Genomic DNA, 22,013 nt, shown 5'->3' with positions numbered 1-22,013 from the left:
AATCTTTAAAAAAAAATTTTAAAAAACACGCACATTTAAAAATAAAGTCATAAAGACTTTGTTATGAAACATCGAAGGCGGGGGAGGGCAACTCAATTTCCCGTGCCCCCTCCAAAAGATTTTTCTGTATCCGCTCCTGAGAAGATTTAACTGCAGGCATATGCGATGTCGTTCTTTTCAATAATCCTTTTATCTAATGATCGTTTTTTTTTTTTTTTCCAACCCCATACGTTGCACTCGTTCAGGGGCGCCGACTTGCAAAAATTATTGGGGGGACCGGACATCACCGGGGGTTTAGGGGGTTATGCAATCCCTTGGAGATCCCCCCACCCCAAATAAAGGTCAGATTTTTTTACCTTGAAAATGCCATATTTTCTTGTGTGTATAATTTTAACAAACAAACAGCATGTGACATGGCGTTTTTGAAGTAAAACAATCTAAAAATTGCTTTACAAATTTTCTGGTTCAACTAAATCATGTCACTTGTCTTAATAAGAGTTTTTGTGTTCTATTTTATGGGGGCCGTGCAGTGCGGCGCTAGGCATTGATATAAGGTAGGACATTTGACTTGAATGGAAGGGCACTCCCAGAGACGCCGACTTAAAAAAAATGGAGGGAGGGAGAAACCGGGGGAGGGGGTCATACTGCGGGAAAATTTCTAAATTTGAAATGAAAAATAGTGAGTTTTAAAGTTTTTTTTAAGTATTTTAAAGTCATATAATCAACATTAGAACCCCGAAAACTCGACGAGCCTGACACATATTTTTTGGTTTTGAATAAAAGAAATAAATATATACAAACACTCACAGTATTTTCGTAAAAAGGTAATTTAATTTACGCATGTCTTTTAAGACCAGTTGTTTCTTCATTAGTGATATCGGCTAACGTACTCAAGTATAAACAATCTCTCAATGTCTAGTCCCTTTTTGAAAAACTGTTGATTTTTCAAAATTTGTTTCACCTCTGTTTAAAAAAAGCAAGCACTGTTGTTCAATACAATGACCTGTCTTCCAGTTGATGTAAACCGCACAATAATGCAAGATTGTACCATTTAACAAACCTCAATATCAAGTGCATCGTAGTACTCCTTTGGGATTTTGGGATGAGTTTAGAAAGCATAATATAATTAATAATTTTCTTGATTTATTGGGGGGCTCTGCCCCCTCAAAAATATTTTTGAGGGGGCTCGGGCCCCCTCAGGCCCCATGGAGTCGGCGCCACTGCACTCGTTCACTTAAACGAATTCGTTTATTTAAAAAGTTGCACATGATCTCTCGGCGAAATTTACTCATGTAGATTGAAAATGTTTCATTGGGTTACAAATATTCTTTTAAGGAAGAGCAACTGAAATTACTTAAAAGTAAGAAAATATGTCAGGAAAAATTTCATCGAAAAATATTTTATTTAGGTTTAGATGTATTAAACATTAATATACTATTTCAAATTGAAAAACTGTCAACATTCAAAAGAACGGCCTTTCATTTTAAGGAGATCGTCGTTCATTTTAAGGAGTCTGTCTTTTAGAACCGTTTGCTCATAAAAGACATTCCTTGCTTTAACGAAATATTTTAGGACACAAATAATGTTTTTAAGCTATAAAATGATATAAATCAGTGGTGCCCAACCTTTTTCTACCCGTGCCTGCAGTAGTAATTCCTAAAATGTGTGCAACTAAATATTTACCACAACTTTCAGCTCATTAATTAGGAAGCTTCTAGAATTGGGATTTTGTGTTTCGTGACTTTTAACTGAGAACAATTACTCATAATTCATTGGCAATCATTAAATATTTTCAAGATTTATTTATATGATTTTAAAGCACTTTTATTATACTTGCCAATTCTATGGCCTGTTTTTGCTTATATCTCAACAACTAGATCACTTAAGAGACTGCGGGATTTCACTAAATGATTTGTTTGCACTTAAGGTACAACTTAACGCTAAAAAAAAAGAATTCTAAATAAATAAATAAAATAAATAAAATAATAAATAATTCTAATAAATTCTAAAATAAAATTATTATTTTCTGTTAAGATGGACAACAGTAAATTTCATGTAATTTTCCAATTAAATAATTAAAAAAAAACATTGTTACAAAAATGCGTTGCTTTACTACAGTAATATAAATAATAATCATTATGAAAATTTTGAATGAAGGTTTCTCTAAAGCGAGCATGAAATTTATTCACTATCAGGTCCAGGATTTTTATCCTTATCTATGCCAATAATAATCAATAACGGGGCTAAGTAAGTAGACATATTAGGATCTTTATCACGAGTAACTTGTATGCTGCATAGTCATTTCAATATAATAGCCATTTCAAACCAAACTTTCCCATTAAGAAAAATATGCATGCTTCAACACTCAAATTTATGACTGAAAACTAGATAATGATAAGAAATTCTGTACATGACTTGAACTGCACTTTTCTTCGTTTGTGGTGTCATTTTCTTGGAGTAATTGAAAACTACAGGAGTACTGAAATTGCCCTTTCTGGCCCAGAAAAGTTATTTTGTCTTTTTGAGGGTATTACGGAAAGTGCTTAGTATTTTTTAAAAAATTGTTATTTATCAGTAGCGTGTATATTATGCATTAAATCTGAAACACATCTCAAGATTTCACTTGTCTATATTAGTTATTTTTAAAACGTGTAAATTAAGCAGATGCTATAACCTTCAATTCATCAATTAGTAAACTTTTAAAACATTTTAGTTACAAAATGTCTGCTTCACCTGTAATTATCCCAATCTGCAAATTTCTGCAGCTTCCGAACCACTCTCATTCCGAATTATTACTCCATTAAGGTAATTGTGAGCCCGTTCCATCCCAGATATACTATTCCCTAATGAAACTAAAACTTAGCAAACGGACCCCTAGGGTCATTTTTCATTAGTTCGCATGCACGCAGGGGATGACGTCAAAGAACGCAAACAGCCAATCACAATTCCCAGCTCTTTCCCGCTCATCCCATCCAGTTTCCTTTTCGGCTAGATTCAACATAAATTTCGCGTGTTCTGAACTGTGCTATTGGATTGTGGAAACAGGCTGGAAAGGGACATAAACAATCTGATTTAAAATGATGGACGGTGTATTTGCGATGCCATTTTTCACGAAGCTCCATCAAGTATTTGACCGCTTGGTATAGTAGCATAATTGTCCTTCTTAATTTTATTTTGGTTTTTCAAAGGGTGTTTGTATTTTGATAAAACTCGAACCAAAAGATTACTTAATGCATACATAAGCATGCAGAATATGCTGCATTTTCAATCATAGACAGTTTCCAACTTTAATCACAATGTTCAAAATACATTTCTTGACGTTTGATTTTGATTAAATCGTACAACTATACTACACTACTGTCACAAGAAAAAAAAATTGCCGATTTTGAGTTATATACATGTTTTGGTGCATTTTTATTAGTTCTGTTGAAATGCAAGACAGCCACAACAGAAAAAAAAAATTTTTAACCTTATTTTTGAGATGTGTCGAGGTGTTACTACAAGAACTGAAGCTAAGGCGCCTTATATTTAAATTGATTTTTCTCGAAAAGTAGTTTTTGGAGATGTGGCAGTGTTGTACTGCCATCTCACTTTAAGAAATTACATATGACTTTACTTGAAAAGAAATTTTGAGCAGAACTCATAAGCAATTCAACGAGATAGACATATACTTATCATACCATCAACACCTTATGACCTTAGTTCAAACAAAGATCGATGCAGTGATAATTGTGCAAAACGAAAATTTTCATTTCTCTTAGATACTTATTATTTTAGTTCGTAAACTTTTCTGAAGGAATTCAAAATATTTTTCTCTTTCGTCTTAAGTATATGGAGTTTTTGTTCAAGCTTTTGCAATTCAGTTATCAATTCATAAGCAAAATAGTAGGTTAAAATTAATAAGTTAGCACCGGCTGTAGTTTAAAGATAAACCACGGGCTCCACGCGCGGGGAAAAAAAAAAGGGTACCTTACAACTCCAAAACGAGCATATGCTTTTTTTTTTAACACTGATTCGTATTGCTCGTGTTATTATTATTATTTTTTTACTTTACTATAAATAAGCATTGATACCGTAGACTTGTATTCCATGTTGGGTAGATACTAACATTAGACTATGATTAATGTTCGCTACAAAATAGAAACTTCAATCATATTCATGTGTTATTAACTTTGAATAACGTGTACTCTGATCATACCAGACTACAATAAACAGTCTCAAGGGCATATTCTGACGTTATCATCTACTTTGCCTGAAAATAAAATATTGGCTATAATTTATATTTACTTTGCTGAAATCACAAAGTCTAGCTGATTATATAGATGATTTTAAGCACTATTCACACATACATTTTTATGGAAACAACCAACCATTTGCTTTTCTTTAATTTTTTTTTTTTTTTGGTTCATTAAGCAAATATTATATTCAAGCAATTCTGCGAGCTTACTTTAATTATACAAATGATTTTGAGCGAAATGTGAAAATATGATGATGATAACATGAGAAAACATTTTTGATTTACTTGATCAGTCACTATATAACACGATTTTCTATACATTTTTTTTCTAATTAAACCATAATACATAACGCGATCCCTAAAACCTTAAACTTAAGTTGTTGCATTTAGAATATAACATGAAATGCAATAATAACTTTTGACATTGAAAATTTCATTTTTAAATTTGAAAATATCGTACATCGTGCAATCTCTTAGACAACAAACGATTCAAGCTTTACTGGGAGTAAAATATTAAAAGTTATTTTCGAATATCTGATTGTAGAATGTAGGTATTTATGAACGTGCATCGGGCATACTGTGGACGAATTAAAGCACACACCATTTTATAAGACATTTAAATCTCACTTTAAAACAAAACATGTCATGGTTTTAAAAAAACATGACATAGAGAATTAATGAATTATTTATATAATGTAAGCTTATTTTGCATTTTGAATGATACAGAAAGAATCACGTAAATCTATTAAAATTGTACAATATGTATAATATTTTTAATTTTATTGAATGACTTTGTATACTTAAGCGCACACCTTTCTGCATTGAAAAAGAGGTTTCTTGAAACCCAGAAACATGTTTCTACATTTTTTTTTTTTTTCGTGTTTCTTACAATTAGTTGCTTTTTGCTTGATTAAACAGTATGTAGACTGATTGATAACACATATTTTTAAAAATGGTTTATAGTTATTTTCTCGGCAATACAGCTTTTTAGAGAAAACAAGAAGTTCCGTCCAGAACTAAATGTGTCTACTTTCTCCTATACTAATATCGGCTTTCTAGTATCTGACCAGTATTCTCAAAATTAGCTAAAATCGCAAATTATTTCTAATATGATGTTTTAATATTTGAAGCTGACTTCTAGAAATAACTCGCACATCTAAAGAAATAGATGCGTAAAAAGTAAATAATCGAACAAATAAAGTAGCCGCACCTTTTAAACAAAGCAGCCAATACAATTTTTCCATTAAAAAAATTCTTTAATCGTTGAAAAAAAAGAATTAGAATTATAATAAGCTCATTAAAATTACATACATCATAAAAAAAATCGTTTGTTTTTCCCCGTTGCCAAAAAAATTTAGAAAATGTGAAAATGAACTTTCAAAAATAAATTAAAACTATAAAATGTCAACTTAAAAAAATACTTTTCGTTGTCGCAAAAAAAAAAAAAAAAGAAAAAAAAATCGTCTGCTTCTATCTTTCTGTGGAAAAATAAAGGATTCCGATTTCCCCCGTCAAAAACAGAAAATAAAAACAAATCATATTAACAATAATGGGATGATTTCCTTCAGTCAAAAGTACTACTTTTAGTCATTAAAATGGATAGAATGAGCAAAAAAAATAACATGGAGCCAGAAAATACTTTAATTTTCCCAACAGTTTTTTTATGATTTTTTTTAAATGTCCGATTTTTCAAACAAGACGTGGTTTTGATGACGTCACAAATGATGCAGTTTGGCGCATCTTTCTACCACGTTTCCACGTTATGATAATCAACCAGCGAATTAAAATTGCGCTCTACGCTAGTTATCAACCATATCGTTGCCAATGCACGCGAGTCAAGATGCGAATTAAATATTTCGTTCTGTGAATGGCAACATTTAATGGCATTTCATCATTTGTAATGTCACATGACAGAAGTGTAACAATGAAAGCGCACCGATTTAAGTAATTTTTTTTAATATTAAACTTAAATAAATAATTGAAAAAATGGTCAGATCCTATGTTTTTAAGCATGCTCTTTCAGAAAAAAATACTTCTGAATTTTTGGAAACGACCCCATTATTTTACAGTTAAAACCATGGCAGCGTCGGAGTTGGAGTCAATCTCATTTTGGGGTAAAAGAGTCAGAGTCGGGAGTCGAGTGTTTTTAGTTTAAAGACTCGGACTAGGAATCTCATTTTCCCTCAGAGTCCGCAACTCTGCCAATATTTCCGGAGTCAGAGTCGGCCTTATTTTGGGATGAAGGAGTTGGAGTCGTAGACTTTAGAATTCCAAGAGTCGAAGTCTGTCATTTTCCCTCTGTATCTAAAAAAAGCTCGAGGATCAGAATTTGGAAGCCCTCGATTAAAAACTTTCAATTCAAAAATTCCTCATTGATTTAGCCCGGAATCTTACGTCGCTTATCTTATGATTAGACCATTGATGTTTTTCCAAATATCATCAAACTTTATTATTCATGTTAGGATTGATATAGAATTGAGCATGGAAAATATCTAAACCATTAACTTTCAAGAACATTTGGAAAGTAGAAATAAAAGCTGTAACTGAATAGAAAACTTTTCGTGGGAAAATGAACATTTGTCGTAGATCAAGTGAGAGTGGCATAAGTTATTCTAACATGCATAGTTTTGAGTAAAAATGGGTATGGGAACAACAACCGAAAAATGGCAAAACAAACCGAAACATTTGGGAGCGGGAAAGTTTTATTCTGTATAGAAGGGGAGAGGGATATTTCCACTTCGGAAAAATTGAAAATTTTGAAATTTCGAGCATAATATGAGTTTAGAAATTTATAATGCTAATATTCCCATTCTTTTTTTTTTTTTTTAGTGTTCAGTACCCTACATTAAAACACTAACTTTGGCACTGAAACACTGAAAGCTCTAAGACAATTTACTTACCCTGAACACCAAAATATTATTTGCTATAGTGTAGACGCATGCACAGAAAAAAATTAATATATCAATAATGTCAACTAGTGGAAATGTTTAAGAAAACATTTTAATACATTTTTATATTTGTATGAACCCGTACGTGTAACAAACCCAAACATGTAACAAACTTACAGATAAAAAAAATTAACTTTCTGTGAAATCTCACAATTTTAAGAAAATGAAATTTGCCAAACATTTGATTTAATTATTTACAAAAAGCATATCTTATAAAAATTAATGATCGCTTGGTGATTCGAGTAATTTAGCTAGGTATTGGTGTTCTGAACAAAGAAAGCTACTGGCTTGTTATTTAAATAGTGAAACTTTTACGTAAATTTCTTTTAAAAAGAATAATAACATAGCTTGGCTAGCATATCTCTTTGAATATTTTGAATTTCTTATGTTTTCTTCGAAAATACAGCTATTAAATACATTTTAAGTAGTAAAATTCAATTTTCCACTTTTTTTTTCTCATTTTGACGGAAAAATCGGATTCTTTTTTTTTTATTTATTTATTTTATTACCATGTTTTTATTAAGTTGGTTTGGTTGTTATTGTTCGGGTGGAATCTTGTAACTCAATTTTCACCCACTTCCTGTGGTCAGATTCTTTTGAAATCTTCTATGTAGCCTCAGACCCGATGACGATGTAATATTCTGTAATCGAATTAACCATTAATTAATTAACCATTAATTATTCTTTGCTTCCAATTTTAATCTACATTTTTGCATAAATCCTCTAATATGAGACCGAAAATTGCTCACACAAGTTAAAATTAAATATCTAAAGAACCCCTGGTTTTTCCGCATCAGATAATTTTTCCAACATTACAATGTGACTAGAACATATTAGGGTCATTGTCGAACAATGCTTTTATTAAAATGTGTCTAAAATGTTTAAAGCAGTATACATAATTATAACAATTTGCATGTGCAAGCTATGTTTCAAAATTGTGGAGAACTTTCAGTGTAAATGCTAAAAATTGCAAATAAAATCTTAGGTTGAACTGCAACTTTTTAGTAGATATATGTTTTTTTTTTTTCCGCTTAGCTCATCTCTGGTATATTTTTGTAATCCTCTAAGTGTTTCCAGTTCACTCACAGAGAAATAAATGTATGATATTTTTTACATTTCCACTTAACAAATATCCTGCTTGCATTGAATTTGTGCATATAAATTTAAAAAATAATAATTAAATGTTTTTTAGGGTTACAATGTTATTTACGGTGCAGTGTATTGTTTAAATTTATCTCATCGACTGAATAAACTTACCGAACTTCGTCATCGTTAATTTACCCGTGTCAGTCATTGTCTGATCTAAGTACAGTAGACCCTCGTTTTACGCAGGTTTATTTTACGCGGCTTCGATTACACGCGATTTAAGATTTGACACCTTTATTTTATTTTATGTGGATGAGTTTCGGTTTTGCGCGGATGCGGCAATGCAAACAGATAACATTTTCCCCCTCTTTCAAAATCCAAACTCTTAAAAGATTTCAGTTTTCACGTAATAAACTGCATTTTGGCGTGCTAATAATCGAGCTTGGGCGACTGGAGACATTTTATGCGACTGGTTCCAGAGCTCTTTCCAGAAGTAAAGTTATTAAACTCACACAGTTCAGATCTCACTAGAAGAAGAGATTTTAGGAATGAGACAAAGGAGGACAAAAGCAGCGAGGATACCGACATCCGTGACACAGAACCAAAAACGTTGACATCGAAGATTTTGAGCCATTCCTTGACAAAAGAAATGATCTTTCTGATTTGTTAGTGAAGGAAGATTCTATCATGGAAATGATCAAGGATGTGTTAATGCTGTGCAAAGAACTACAGAGAAAAATTCTTGACTGCCAAAAGACGATCACAGTCAGCCCCTTTTCGTAAACACTTAATTAATTTGTGTTTTCTTTATGCATGTTGTGTATAGAAATCGATATAAGTACACATGAAACTTATTATACAATTAGTCATCACTAGAATGATGGGTTTTTTTTTTTTTTTTATGTACGGAACCAACACCCCTATGTATGTAAAAAAAGGTGGAATATTTCGAACACACAATACTAAAAAGCAAGGACGGATACACGGAAGGTACGATAGGGAGACTCGCCCTTCCCTTGAGGAACCCTGCGCCCGGCAATTTTTCCTAATTGAAGTTCGTAAAAGTTTCCAAAAGGCAATTTTAGACGGCCTTAAAGACGCGATTGTAAACATTTCGGGTAAACTAACGTTAAGGGAAGAAGTGAATTTAATGACTTTCTTCCGGTGAGTTTTCGAATCTGAAGTACCAAAAAAGCGCAATTTTAGACGACCTTCGATCATTTAAAGGGAACTGTGTTTCGAAACATTCCCTCGGAATTGCTCCAAAATTTAAGTTCTAATTCACCATTTATAATTGGAAAAAGAAATTAATAGGTTTCTGAACCTCCTTTAATAAATCTCTATATTGTGGTTGTATTTTGTGTTAAATAAAAATGATCCCCCCCCCCCCCCCAGCATGCGTAAGTCTGATACGAGGAAAGTTTAAAAATAACCCGCACCCTCCTTGAACGATTTCTGGATCCGTCCTTGCTAAAAAGCAGAAAAAATGAATGAAATAAAAAAGTTTTAGAGTACCTTGTTTTTAAAATGAACTTAAAAGTATAAAGCAATTTCTCTAAGCTTCATGTAGATCTAAATCCCTATACAGTATCATAATTCCTAACAGATTGTGGATGGTGATTGTGAGTTTTTAATAGCTATCAGAATACTCATAAGTAGGCTTGCCAGACGTCCCGGTTTGTCCGGGACAGTCCCGGATTTCAGGTGAAATCCCGGTGTCCCGGCCGGTTTACTTCAGGTCCCGGAAAAACATAAATTTGAATAGAAAACCAAAAAAGTCTAAAAATAATTAACCGTGAAGGATTATTTAGGATACTTACTTTGTCATTTGAAGCGTAAACTTGAAAATTAATATCGAATCAGCTTGTGAGGATTTTAATAACATTAAAACTAAAAAATAGTTTCTAAAAAAAGGCCTAACGAATGAAAAATACATGTGAATATTGTTCAAGTTCTTATTCCTCATTTAAGGCATTTCTTCTTACGAAAGTAACTAACAAATATTAATGTAAGAAATAAAATGTTCAAATTTATCTGCTAGTGTCATTCATTTTTACCCCTGGTTTAGGCTCATAATTGTTCTTTATTCATAGCTACCCTCTAAAACACGTTAAAAATTAGTCAGGGATGTGTTCCGTTCAGGGGTGTTTGTGATCCTAAGTTTACAAAACTTTGGAACAACAACACATTCTAAAACTGAAAAATTATTCAAAAAAAAAAAAAAAAGCTTTTAAAATGTTTATTTTTAACAGTGTTTGTTAGCATATTAAAAAAAGTTTTTTCGGGGGGGGGGGGGTCGAAGCTTCCTTATAGTTTTTGAAAACTTCACACTGTCTTCAGACATTTTTCTTGAGTCCACTATCACCCCTAGTTACCTTCTAAATACTCGATATGGGGGGGGGGGTAATCTGGTGTCCCGGTTGCACATTTCAGAAATCTGGCAAGCCTACTCATAAGCTTCAAAAGGAAAAACATAAGGTTCATATACACAACACATAACTATAAGTGTAAAGAAAGTTTATCAATGAAAAAACTTACACCTCAGCTTATACTCTTTGCAGAGTGATAAAAGTGGAAGTTGAAATATAAATTCATCAATTGTTTGTTGAAAATCCCAGATTTTCCAGACAATCTGAAAGAAATTTTGAAATTGTGTAAGAATTTATATCTACATGAAACTTGAAGGACATTTTTTTTTCCTGTACTTTTTAGTTCATTTTGAAAACATAATATTTTAAAACTTTCTATTTCATTGTTATTATTACTTTTTTTTTTTTTTTGCCACTTTAAAGTGTGTTCTAGTGTTTCGAAAGAACATTCGATATCCGTTTGTTTCAGTTAGAACAATTTTCGTCCTAAGAGGGCGCTGTATATTGAAGAATTTTTTACGCAGTAGGTACACTTAATAGAGGATCTTAAGAGCAATCCAAATCTATGCTCATTTTAATTTGAAAATGTTTGACTCATGCCACCGTCACTCTAATCCATTCATATTTCTTTTCTGCGCAAACATTTTCAGAATCAATATCTCAGCGACAATTGATTTCCGATCAGTAACAGAAGTAAATGCAATACCAAAGTATGATTGATAAAGTTTTCTGTAAAATATGAATGCTAAGTTGTCACTTCTGAACCCATCAAGTTTCAGTTATTACGATTCTGCTATTCATTTGATGGGAAAAAATTAGTACAAGGCGAAATATACATCAATATTTTAAAGCGTGTACGTATTTGATTTCCGTAAAACTTGAATCCTTTAAACAAATGTTAGCTCTCATGAAATATTTGTCTATTTGAATGTCCTTTTCGTTAAATTTCATACATACAATATTATTGAGAAAACTGCTGAAGAAACCAAAACAGCTAGTTTAGACAGCAGAGAATTTTATTACTTTCAAAAACTCCATGCTCTTGAAGAATTTCCAATAATATTGTTCGAATTTATTAACATTTAATTTGCTTACATGCAATTAATCGTGAGGCAGACTTCTTATTCGAACTTAAATTCAAAGTTAAGGCAGTACAAACATGAACTATTTAGAGTACCTAACACATCCTAAAAAGTAAAATTAAATTTATATTTTTGTTTGTGATGATTTCATAATACAGTTTGTGCGAATGCGTTTTCGTAAACTGTTTTACAAACAGTTTGGCTTTTGTTCAGCTAATTAACAAGAAAATAAAAAAGGACTCATGTTGGTGTTTGCAACAAATTAACATACGTTTATACAGACGTCACGCAAAAACTCGTGATGATTAACTCGGGGATGGTCAAAATGGATATTTTGGCTCCCATGCTTTCTTAGGTACATATGCACTATCGGAAGGAGCAAACACTACTCAGTATTCATTTGAGGGTGAGCAAAATGGAAATTTAAACCATAATTTGAAATTAAAATTTTTTGCGATAACAATACTTCCTTTACTATGTCAAAAGAAGTAAAAGTTTCATTTGTAAAATATTGCATGAAAATAGTTCTTATTTTGCATGATGATTATTATTAATAAGTTAATTCATTTATTTTTTTTTTCTTTTTCCTTATTCAAATAGTAAAATGTTGTTATTCTTTTGTACAATTTGTTTCTCCTACTTTTGTTGCTTCATGTGTGCATCACATGACTTCCTTTTACACCAATTTAATGATAATAGTGTCTTGGAGTAAGCAAGGAAACACTTTAAATATTTTCATCCCTATGTTCGTCACGAACCGATGCAAAAAAAGCGTTTTACAGAGATTGATTTTCCCAATGCTTGCAATTTTTGCGTGATCAATGGATAACTCTCTAAATATCGCCAAATTGAAACCAAAGTCGAAAAATAATTTTTTTCGACGAAATTGTCGCCAACTTGGCGATATTTCGCCAAGTTGGCGATAAAAACCTGGCGACCAAAAGCTTGGCGATATATTACGAAGCGTCCGCCAGATTATAACATCACTTGACTTTGCATCGGTACTAACACTTGTTTCCCCAACCCCTTTTGGAACATCCGAGTACAACCAAAAAGGGAAGTGCACAACTAGACCCCACTAGGAATCTACATACCATATGTCAACTTTCTACGACTTACCGTTTTTGAGTTATGCGAGATACGTACATGCATACGTACAATCGTACATACATACGCACATATTTATTTATTTATTTAAACCCCACCAATCACCACCGTACCAACCCCGGTGAGGGTTTAACCGGATGTGGTGACTGGGGGGAACATAACAGATCATGAGCGACACTCGCTGGTACAATTTTGTTAATTACAAAAACCAATAACAATACTAAGATAACAAACAATAAAAAGAACTAAATAAAAAGAACTAAGATACAAGTGAATAAGTTAAATAAGACTGGGATGGCTGGTAAATACAATGTAAACACGCAGTTTTGAAAGTTTTTAGGCTGGATATTTAAAGTCATCTGCTTGAGAAATGAGAAGCGACATTATTTTATGCATATTCTTGCGTGTAACTGGATGAGATAGAATGTGTGAAATATTTTTGGAGAAAGAAAAGTTGGAATTATAAGTGCAGTGGAAAGAGCTGGTTAGAGGACAGTGGAATATGTAATGTTCAGGAGTTCCAGGTTGACTGCATACACATAATGGTGAGCTAATTAACTTAAATCTGTGTAGATACGCTGGAAATGGTCCATGTGCACTTAGAAATTGTACTTCTACTGGATGTTTGCAGCGTTGTTTTAGTTTTACTTTTGGCAGGAAATCATGAACTCTCCGACCAGTTTCTGCAGTGTCCCAGATTTCCTGCCAATTTTGAAGAAGTTCAGACCAGAGGAGATATTTGAGGAAAGATTTTGACAACGGAATTTTATAGACGAATGGATGTGTAAGACTCATTGCTGCGGTTTTAGCTAAAATGTCGGCACGTTCATTGCCGAAGTGTCCCATATGAGCTCTAATCCAGTTCAGTTTTATATTTGGGTTTTCTCTGCAGAGAGTTTGAATGCCTCTGACCAACTTTGAGGTATGCATCGGGTCCATTATATATTTTATTTTCAAAAATTGCCTTCTCTCTTAAGCAATTAATATGAAATACTATGGAGCAAAGACAATCAAGAGGGAAAAATAAAGTTTCTGTTAGAAAATACATATTGACTCATGAGAGAGTAGGCACATTTAGTTCTGACCGAACTCCTCATTCAGGGAAGATTTTGATGAATGAGAATTTGGCAGTCTTTATTCATTGTTGTCAAATTTTCGGCACCACTGTCTTCAATATGAATACTTTTCCTTTGGATGCTTGAACGCAGAGAGGAAAAGTTAAAAATATATTCGCTAAGTGCTACCGCAAAAAAGTATTCATGTCAAAATTTTGACTACCGCGCCGAATTCCCAATTACCAAAATATCACCAAATATATTATTGATTAAATTTAAAGTAACGCAAAATTAATTGCAAACTTACTTCATCGTTCACCTTTAAGCTGAAGTATTACAGTAAAATGCTTTCCCAGCGATTTATTCCTTAAGTGCGTTGTTAATTGCCACCTCACTTCTCTTTATTTTTTCAAATAAACTTTTGAATGATGAAGTAATTAAAGTGTTAAAACTTTCAATTAAACGATCATGTCGGAAATTTTATCCTCGTTATTTAAGAGCAATTATGGTGCTCGAATGACTATGAAGTACCTGCAGAGCAATTACGCTCAATCAAACGACGAGGCATTTCGTTTTAATTATTGACTTCGAAAGAAGGAATTTTGTTTAAAGAAAAGAAATTAAATCTTCCTTCTCCTGGTCCTTCTCACACTTTTTTAATTTGATGTTCAATCACTATACGTTAAAGTTACAAAATTAACTTATTTCAGAAAGTTACATTGTAAAAAGTAATATGTGGGTTAAACTGATACATTAAAAGCTGTGAGGAGAAGATTGGAACAAAGTTATTGGGCCGCCGAAAGCCAAGGGAGGCCCCCTTGTCAGGTTGCTTGCCAGGCTCCCTAACCCCATAAAACTTATCAAATTTATGCTACTCCGATTCCGATCCGGGACCCTAGTTTCCGACTAGGCTGGCACATGACCTTTCATCGGACCAACAAAGTTAATGTACCATGTAGGAACAAAAACTATATTTCACCATTGCAAAACAATAAAAATTACAAAATTTCACATTGGATGGTGATGGTATGTATAGTTATTTCTTTATTTTTAATTTTATTTTATTTATTTTTATTTATTTATTTATTTATTTATTTATTTTTATTTTTATTTATTTTTTTCCCGTAACGGTTTAAGCGTTTTGATGAACCCTGTTTCTTATGAGCCGGATAAGTATTGTATTTTGGGTAGGTTTCTTTTATTATAATTGTTCATAGCTGAACAGTTGCTATTGTGTATACATGAAGTAACTGTTTTTCGAACGACAATTCCTTTTCAGTATTAACATTATCTCCAACGGTTTTCTCTCTTTCTTGGTCAGAATAGGTTTGTGTTCGCTTTTCATTAACAATTTGGTTTGAAATTTACGATGAATTTGGGCTTATTATTTTCTTTTTTCGTTTTCTTTTCGAAATTTTTCACAATTTATGTAAATTTCTGAAAATATGTTCCAACTGATTTTCCCTTGCCACTTCACAAAAATGTTCGAGGAATTATTAATACAGTCGAACCTCCATATATCGAAGTTGCAAATTGCAAAAAAAAAATAATTCGATACATAGAAATTTCGATATACAGAAACAATTTTATTTTATCCTAAAAATCTCCTAAAACATTAAAATTAAAGCTAATTTTCGTGTATGAAACCTGATTTCTAATTTATACGAGCATCGGATTAAATGAAAGTTAATAATTAAAAAAATAACAGAAATTACATTTTTGCGCCTTCATACATCTTCATTCTTCGACAATCCAACTTGATCCGCAACGTTAGGGGATTTTCGTTTTGAGAATGTAATCGAGAGAAAAGTAAAAAATCAATCTACTTAACTTGAATGATTTTAACTGCAGCTAAAACGACTAGGAATGATAATCAACAGACAAAAGGGATAACTTGAAACTGATTTGACAATGTTACTTGTTACAACTAAGATTTGAAATAAACTTGAGGAAATTTAAGAACTAAAGAACGAAACAACGACCTTTCTTCACACCCCTCAACCCCAAATTCCATATGAGTTTCGTAGCAACCTTTAGTGAACATAATTTTCTCCCCTAACCTTTATTTTTTATGAGACAAACAGTCTAAAGTAGAAAAAAATCTACTAATTTATCGAAAAAAAATTTGATATATAGAGATTTTTTCGAGATATAGAAACAATTTTTCTATGTGGTGAACATAGAAATTTGCTTCGATTTCGATACATAGAAAATTTTGATATGTGGAAGTTCGATATATTTAGGTTTAACTGTATTATCTCGTTTGGTATAAAGCAAGCTGAAGAGCAAGACAGAACAGCACGCTAATATCGACGACAATAAATTACTGTTAGTTATACTAACATGAGAAAGATTTTTTTCTTTTTTTTTTTTTTTTCAAAATTCAGCACAGTTGAGACCAGTAGCGCAACGAAATAGGGGGGGGGGGGGGGGGGGGGGGGGGGTAAAACACCCCCAAAGGTTTTAACATAAATGCAGATTATAATACAGTAGTTTGTGCAGATGGAAGGGCTGTTTTCATCAACAAAAAAACCCTTCAACAGATATTTTTAATCAAAAAACCCCTTCGGAACGTATTTTTGATCGAAAAAAACCCCTCCAGAAGGTATTTTTGATCAAAAAAGCCCCTCCAGAATATTTCTGGCTACACTAGTGGCTGAGACAAATATTTAAAAAAAAAACATACTATAAAGAATTGCTGCAAATGATTGTTGGAACCAATTGTTCATAGAATAAACATATTCGTAATTACACTTAAATTTAGTTTTCTCTAGAGAGCAAATCAAGAAAATGGAGAAAAATAACGTATTTCACATATACTCACGAAAGTGCGATTCATCACACCATCTGGTGTGAAGAAAATATTATTTCGTTTTCTCTCCACTAGTTTTACTCATTGATATTCTTTAAATTTTTCTATAAATCTGAAGCAAAAATTTTACTTCAATAGATTGATTTTGGAACTGTCTCCTCGAAAACTAAATTTAGATTTAAATTAACTGTAGATATCTAGCTAGTTAAACTGAAAACTCTTTAATTAAAAACTGTTTATTATTTTTGGCTAATACTGAAAATACCGGTATTCCCCACCCATCAAATACCGGTATTGTGAAATTGCAAAATAGCTCCAAATACCGGTATTCGGGATACCGGTATTGCAATCATTACTTATTAAATTTTTGACAAGTCAGCATCGTGAAGACTACGTGGATCCTAATCATAATATTACGATGCTGCCAGGTTAGATTTGCTACAAGTATAAAAAGAAATGTTTTATTTGAGCAACGCTCTCTATTCTTCTAAATAAGTAAGTTTTTCTTTCCGCTAATAACCGTAGTTCCATGCGTTCTAAAGCTTTAAGTTCTGAGTTACTTTTTTTTTTTAAATAAGGAGCCAGTTTTCGGACAATATTTTGGGGGGGAATATTGAAAAAAAGATCAAAGAATATTTCAGGTTCATGAGCCCAAAAAATGTTTTAAACTCCTTAGTAAATTCTATCAAGGTAATTTAAATGTTAATTAATTAATTGAAAATATATGAGTCAAACATAGTGAATTTAAATTTTCCTATAGAAAGTGACAAGTCTTACTAAAGAATATAAACAACTCTCCTTTAAAAAAAATAAATAAATAAAATAATAAACTCCCTTTTGTTTCACCTGTCTCTCATTCTCTTCAGTGTATATTAAATTTAAATCTTTCACTAAATTATTGGAGATTTTTAAAAAGTTTTTTTTTTTTTGGTAAAGTAGGTTTAGTATAAACTCATTTTCATGTATTTATTTTCGAGATTGGCAAAAACGAAAAGATCCCGTCAGATGATTTGTCAAGAGGAATATGAAAACAAGTTTTCACTTTTGACTTTTAAAAAGTCTTTCTTGTAACTTGTTGTTTTCAAGAAGTCAGTCTTGTAACTTTCTTAGAGCGTTTTCTAATCTATTTAATGATTTTTACAGGGTGTACTGTCTGAAGAGACTGAGAACAATAATCATAGCTCGCCGAAATGGACCCTGACAGCCATGGAGAAGTACATGAGAGATGAGAGTGAATCCAGTGTTGCTCTCGGGCTTCTTCCAGAATGTCCACCTTCCCAACAGCAGCACCCCAGCAAGAGGAGGCCTATGCCAGTGCACACACCCCATCCCGGACTGCACCACATTCACAATGCACCAACCTACAATGGTGACGTCGCAGAAAGTGGTGAAGAAAGTAGCCCTTCTTGGGCATCGAGCAGCACCGGAAATACCCCTTCGTATGGCAGTGGTGGAGTGAGTTTCGATTTCAACTCAAAAAGGGATGAGTCCTACGACAAAATAGCTCCAGTGATTACCACCACTAGTTGTACACCAAAATCTACTCCAGAAAATACTGCACGCCGCAGGAATCCCAGCGATCCGGTGTCCCTAAGTGCAGACCTTTTGGCTGCTCTAAATAGTGACCTTGAACTGTCTTTGACAAAACCCAGGAAATCTCGGAAAGACTCTGGAAGCAGTATCAAAAGTGAAGATAAAGTTACGTTAGAAACACCCACCAAAACCAGCAAGTTGGTGAAACTGTTGAGGAGGACACGCAGTGCCGGTTGCTCTAAAGATGTACCATCGAATCCTACGTTCATGAAAGAGAAAACGGTAAGTGTTTAAACCATTTTCATCACTTCCCATGTTTTTACATTAAAATTTTATTAAACTCATGTGGAAACAGAAATTCTTGGGATCATTCGCAGAATCCATCATAGGGTTGGGAGGAGGAGGATTTGAAGTGTTAGGGGAACAAAGAACCTTTTCATGTTTTATTGTAAGACTGCGTTTTGTTTATTGTCTTAAGAGCCTGGAACGAAGCTTAGAACTAAATATAATGCTAATAACATGCAAGAATGTTATGTTTCTTATTTAAAATATTGAATAATTAAAATAATAATGACTATAATACGAGATTTTATTCTCCACGTGTATGTATGAATTCACGACTTTTCAAATTGCGTAGTCAATTTAGTTTTCTATTTTCTGACTGTAAGTAAGCAAATTACGATAGTCGAGAAGCAAAACGACTTAACTATCTCCTGTTTTAAGCTGTTCGCCTGTGTATTATAAATATGATTTAAAGACAAAGAATAAAACGTACCTTTTTCACATATTATAAGTGAATTTGACTAAACAGAAACTCTTAACACGTAACGTATAAATTCTTTATTTCAAGGCATCAAACGTTTTGAAATAATGACGTTCGTTTCGTCTTTAAACCTTAGAATTCATCTTCGCTTACAGAAATTTCAATACAAAATTATAATGCTATCATTTTTTATTTCTTCCTTTGAAAATTGAATTTTTCGTGCTGAAATTGCTTTATATGCCTACATTTTAACTGAATCTCTTTTTTATTTATATATATATATATTTTTTTTTTTTGATGTTAACTAACTTTTTTAAAGACCATAAGCATTGCGGTACAGTGCGAGCATTTTTATACATAAATTTATTAAACGGTAACTAAGGGTGTATTTAAGGAGGAGCCGAGTTGAACCGGGCCCCTTGCGAAATAAATTTAAAAACTTTTCATTGTGAATAAGGATTTTAATATTTTCAAACTTAAAGTTTGCATAATATTTGTCTTGGGTCCCCTCCCTCCCTCTGAAATAAATTCCTATATAAGCTCCTGTAATATGTACGTCAAGTTTTGTGAAAATTGGTCAGTAGATTTTTAGTAAATGGTAGGGACATGTGTGTATATTTGATGGTCAACTAAAGATGCAAAGTTACAACAATTTTCAAAAACTTGTTTCATTTACTATCTAACTCAGAAATATATCGATAATTTTTGACATTATTTACATTTAATCTCCGTTTAAAGGCTATGTGGAATAAAAGTAGACTCATGACGAGGTATGAATGCGATGCTTTCAAAATCGATGTATTTAATTTGCGATGCTTGCATTCGATGGATTTAATTGGCGATGTTTTCAAAATTAAATAAGTTATTTTTTCAACTTTTTTTAAATATAAAGATAAGGATACTGATACCTCAATAACATAGATAATATGAATATAAGTTTTGTACGTTTGATAGTTTATAAAAATAATTTTGAACTTATTGGACATAGTATATGTCACATCAGGCAGATTATTTATAGCAAGTAGGGATGGGGGGGGTCAACTCCCCCCCCCCCAGTCCCCACGATTTTGAAAAAATAATGTTTTTACATTTAAGTGGGCGTCGCTTTTATTGTTTTCTGATAAAATAGTATGCACATCTCCTCCCCCCCCCCCTCTAAAAGTATTCGAAATAATGGACCTGTGTTCCACAGTCCTTAAAGGGTTCATTAACAATGAATAAAATCAAGAACCTGAAAACTTAGTTGATTGAACGGCTAGAGGGAGGATGTTAATTTCATTAGTAAAATTATATCAAGGGATCATTAACATTTTGTTTAAGAGAATCATGCTTTCAATTTCGGTAATTGAAAGAACTGAAGCACGCAGCCATCAAAAATTAGTTTCAAGCTTTCCGTCTTTTATTCTGAAGAAACCAAGCGCTGATGCTCAAGTAAAGATATAAAATAATGTTTCGAGAATTACTCATTTTAATGTTTTTATAAGAATAAATGGTATATGCTTGCTGCCAAGTCCACGCAATATCTCACCACAGAAGTCCATTAATATTCTTGATATTTACCCACCTGGCGGTGGCGTGACGTCAATTGTGGTTATCTTTCCTGAATATTAATCACGTAATTTTACACCTCCATTTTTAAAAAGGAGCGAAACAAAAAGCTGTCATATGTATTTATTTCAGAAACAACTCAGTTATTCGAAGCCATTTGTGCATTATGTAATACCGCAGGGACTTAGTTCTGTTATCTTTTATTTATTTTTATTTTTTTAAGTTAATTTCATTCATTTTAGACTGTAGGTGGGGTTAAAATATCTTCGTGTGGCTACGGGATAGATATTACGTGATTTGCTTTCAGGGTCGTCTACTTTAAATGACGTCATAATGACGTAAATCATGACCCTGGATGTGCAGAAGAGGGATGGGTACACACTAAGCATATACAGACAGCATATCACGACAGCAATATTCAAGTTCCGAATGGTTGGTTTTTCGAATATTTGTTGGCTGGATGCATGCTCATTGGGGATCCGGTTGACTTCAGTGCAAGTCGCTTATACTTTTTTCTTTCTTTCTGCTTTCTTTCGTTTTCTGTCAAATTTTAAAAATTTCGTGACGATTCAGTTTGGGGTGTTTTTTTAATTAAATTGGCAGCTTGAAGTAGTCAATTCTTACATAAAGATCAAAACAATTGTTTTACGAAGAGTGTCTCCCTCCCCCCCCCCCCCCCTCCACCCAAGGCTCGTCATTTGAGCTGTAAGGTGGGGTCGTTTAGCCCCTGTGGATGTCAAAAACATTTTGTAATTGCGCTTTTTTGCTCATTTTTCTCATAAAATGCACCCCTTACCCCCCCCCCCCCACCCCCAACTCTCCCGCTTCTTAAATTGGTTGCTTCTGCCCAATACGGAATAAGTGCCAAGGACTCATGTAAAATTAAAAAGAAAAAAAAAACAATAAAAATTTTAAAAAATGCACCAAAAAGGGTTATTAGTGCAGCCAGAATTTATTCTGGGGGGGGGGGGCGAATTTTAGCTTTTTTTTCTGTCCTTTGTTCCACACTTTTAGCATACAGGCGAGAAAATTCTTCAGCACCCAATCGATGCAGTAATTCCCTAAACAACTAAAAATGTAGTTCTCTTCAAAAAAAAAAAAAAAAGGGAAGTTCAGAGATCTTTCTAATTTTATTGGAAGAAAAAGGGTCACATTTAGTTAATCTGAAAAGGAATTTTTCTATAGGTATTTTTAAAAATCACTTTTTAATAGCCGTATGTCTCAATGTTACAAATTAGTGTAATAATATTGTGTCATAAAATGTCATATTTGTATAATTTTCTCACCTCTTTGTACATCGTTTCTAAATGAAAAATGAATTCCCAAAACGCAGACAGAGGTAAATATAAAAGCAAATTAAATGTCGAAACTGTTCATTTCAGTTCAGTCATGACTCGGTGAAAGAAAATAATTGAATTTTTTGTGTTTGTAATTGATATTGGCGTCACTGAAAAATCTAAAAAAAGATCAATG

The 22,013-nt window shown here is 32.7% G+C and overlaps 1 protein-coding gene across 1 annotated transcript in view; it reads left to right on the top strand.

The window, feature by feature from the left end:
* Positions 1-18,523, top strand: part of LOC129222923 (uncharacterized) — an 83,279-nt gene extending 64,756 nt beyond the window's left edge. Inside the window, exons 3-4 of the mRNA XM_054857484.1 lie at positions 17,840-17,963; positions 18,012-18,523. Coding sequence (XP_054713459.1) covers positions 17,840-17,963; positions 18,012-18,523 — 636 coding nt within the window. The remainder of the gene's footprint in view (positions 1-17,839; positions 17,964-18,011) is intronic.
* Positions 18,524-22,013: the final 3,490 nt, after the last annotated feature.

This window comes from Uloborus diversus, chromosome 5, assembly GCF_026930045.1.
Source record: "Uloborus diversus isolate 005 chromosome 5, Udiv.v.3.1, whole genome shotgun sequence".
In the NCBI taxonomy this organism is placed as follows: Eukaryota; Metazoa; Arthropoda; class Arachnida; order Araneae; family Uloboridae; genus Uloborus; species Uloborus diversus.
Note: the sequence above shows the minus strand (reverse complement) of the source record. Positions and strands in the feature narration are given on the sequence as shown.